The sequence below is a fragment of the Poecilia reticulata genome, linkage group LG10 (genome assembly GCF_000633615.1).
Source record: "Poecilia reticulata strain Guanapo linkage group LG10, Guppy_female_1.0+MT, whole genome shotgun sequence".
NCBI classification, from domain to species: Eukaryota; Metazoa; Chordata; class Actinopteri; order Cyprinodontiformes; family Poeciliidae; genus Poecilia; species Poecilia reticulata.
In genome coordinates this window covers 24,519,913-24,522,706 of record NC_024340.1, presented here as the reverse complement: position 1 = coordinate 24,522,706, position 2,794 = coordinate 24,519,913, and the positions used below count along the sequence as shown (strand labels likewise).

The 2,794-nt window shown below is 38.8% G+C and overlaps 1 protein-coding gene across 1 annotated transcript; it reads left to right on the top strand.

Annotated features, from left to right (window-relative positions):
- Window positions 1-903: 903 nt before the first annotated feature.
- Window positions 904-2,789, top strand: LOC103471698 (protocadherin alpha-3-like; the record flags this gene model as incomplete). The annotated part of the gene is made up of 1 exon (XM_008420876.2): window positions 904-2,789. A coding segment is annotated over exon 1 (1,587 nt), but the record flags the coding sequence as incomplete, so codon positions are not given.
- Between the last annotated feature and the right edge of the window lie 5 nt (window positions 2,790-2,794).

Below are 2,794 nucleotides of genomic sequence, written 5' to 3'. Positions count from 1 at the left end.
TCAGCAACAGCTACTGTGATTGTTAAACTCGTGGAGCCAAAGGAGGCTTTTTCAGCTTCTGATGTTAAAAGTGCTGCAAAGGATGACGAGGGTGACGACGTAACTTTTTACTTGATGATCACTTTGGGAGCAGTTTCTGTGTTGTTTATCATCAGTATCATCGTGCTGATTGCAATGCAGTGCTCCAAAACCACAGACWATACTTCWAAATACCTCCAAGAACCTAATTATGATGGGACACTGTGTCACAGCATCCAGTACAGATCTGGAGACAAACGATACATGTTGGTTGGACCCAGGATGAGCATAGGATCTACTATAGTACCTGGAAGTCATGCAAATACACTGGTGTTACCTGATAGGAGAACATCTGAAGAGGTAAGATTATATTTAGCTACTTTTTGAAAAGACCGATAAGACGTCATTAATATTTGATTTCAATTGGGAGAAAAAAAATAATTAAGTTAAATGTCAGGGTGGAAATGGTATGTTGACATGTTCACCGGTTGCTGTTCTTGACATAACTACACATTAAAACACAAATGGTGCGACTTGATACCTTTCCACTGGAATCCCTCTTTCTTATTTTAGTTTTTGATAAAGAAAACACTATTTTCATTACTTCCCGTATTTTCGTTTTCTTAGGAGGTGACAAAAACTTTCTAAAGTGCAATTTTGCATATTTTCAGGAGATTACCTATAATGATAYTGTGCCGCAGCTCTACGGCAAATGCATTTTTTATTGCTCTCCATGGTACTGACAGATTTGGCTCTTATGCCCCGTGCATTATAAAAAGGTTCAGTTATCACTAGATTGTTCAAAAAATTAGTCATTATAAGTCTTAAGATGAACCAGTTATTAATAATATTATCGTTGTTGTTAACGAAAAATAAATAAAAAAATCTGTATAATCTGTAAAATGTTTTAAACGTGCAGTTATTGTAGTTAGCCGCTGCATCGCTTGGTGTCAGTGTGCTTGTGTAATAACGGCTACATCTTTCGTCACTGCTTTGTAGTTCCACCCCTTTTACCTTCCCATCGCACTTACTACTGGATATAATCGCTGTGTTGTCTTTGTAAATATTATGCATGCTATTTGAGGGAGTGTGGACATTTTGGAACCTGGATTTTGTGCATTCATTTCTGTGGACAAGATTATTTCTTATATGGACGGTTATTGTTTGATTTGTGGGTTTTTTTCATGATGGAACAAAGAGGATTCCACGCAGCGTGGATGAGGCAGCGTCTGATCGCGACCGCTTTGCTTTTCTTGAGTGTTACCTCTGCGCAAATGAGATATTCCATTTCTGAGGAGGTCAAGGAGGGAACTGTGATCGGAAACATAGCGAACGACCTTGGGTTGGATCAAGCCACGCTAAAAGACAGAAAGTATCGCATTGTCACSAGCACGGTTGATCACCTCTTTCATCTTGATCCGAACGATGGCATCCTTTATTTGAGCCGAAAAATAGACAGAGAAGAGGTTTGTGAACATACAATTACGTGTGAAATAAATCTAAAAACKGTCCTGGAAAATCCATTGGAGGTCCACTACGTTGGTGTTGAGGTGTTGGATATTAATGACAACTCTCCCACTTTCCCGGAGAATCAAACGGTGGTGGAAATTTATGAGTCAGTGTTGCCTGGAGTGCGTATTCCATTGCAGCCTGCCCGCGATCCAGATGCGGGTATATTCTCTATCCAGCGTTATAAACTAAGCTCTAATGACTACTTTCGTTTAGAAGTTAAAGATACAGGAGACGACGGCAAAATTCCCGTCTTGATTGTTCAAAAGTCATTAGATAGAGAAATATCAGCAAGRCATACTTTGGTACTTACTGCTCTGGACGGAGGTAAACCTCCACAATCTAGCGAATCTGATATTGTAGTAAATGTTTTGGATGCAAATGACAACGCGCCGGTCTTTTCCAAAGATGTTTATTCGGTAACGCTTGAGGAAAACTGTCCACTTGGGACAACAGTGATTAAGATAAATGCGACAGATTTAGACAGCGAAAGGAACGGGGAAGTAGTGTATACTTTTAGCAACAGTGTAAATCGTAAATTCTTTAAGCTTTTTGAAATTAATCCATCAACAGGTGAGATAACTGTTAAAGGTTTAATAGATTATGAGGAAAGGGATAAATATCAACTTGAAATTGAGGCTTCAGATAAAGGTCTCCCTCCTCTTTCATCTCAAAAAAGTATAACTATTAAAATAATAGATATGAACGATCATGCACCAGAGATTGAGATTACTTCATTTTCCAGGTCGATCCCTGAAAATTCCCCACCAGGAACCACAGTCGCTCTGATCAGTGTTAACGACTTAGACTCGGGTCTTAATGGAAAGACCATCAGCACACTGAATGACGGTATCCCTTTTATTTTATCGCCATCTTTACAGGACAAAATGTATTCACTGGTAACCAAATCACCTCTTGACAGAGAGAAACAATCACACTATGTCGTAATAATAACATCAAAGGATGCGGGTCAACCACCACGTTCGTGTGAAAAGGCAATAAGTGTTGTGGTGTCAGATGTAAATGACAACTATCCAGAGTTCTCAATGAGCCCATACAATTTTTACGTAACTGAAGRGAATAATCCAGGAGCTTATTTGTTTTCTGTAAACGCTTTTGACCGTGATGAAAATACTAATTCAATAGTGTCCTATGAAATTTTAAGAGATGCAGGGCGAGATAGTACAGTTTCCTTTATTAATGTTAACTCAGAAACAGGAGACATTATGGCGATGAAAACGTTAGATTTTGAAGCTCTGAAAACTTT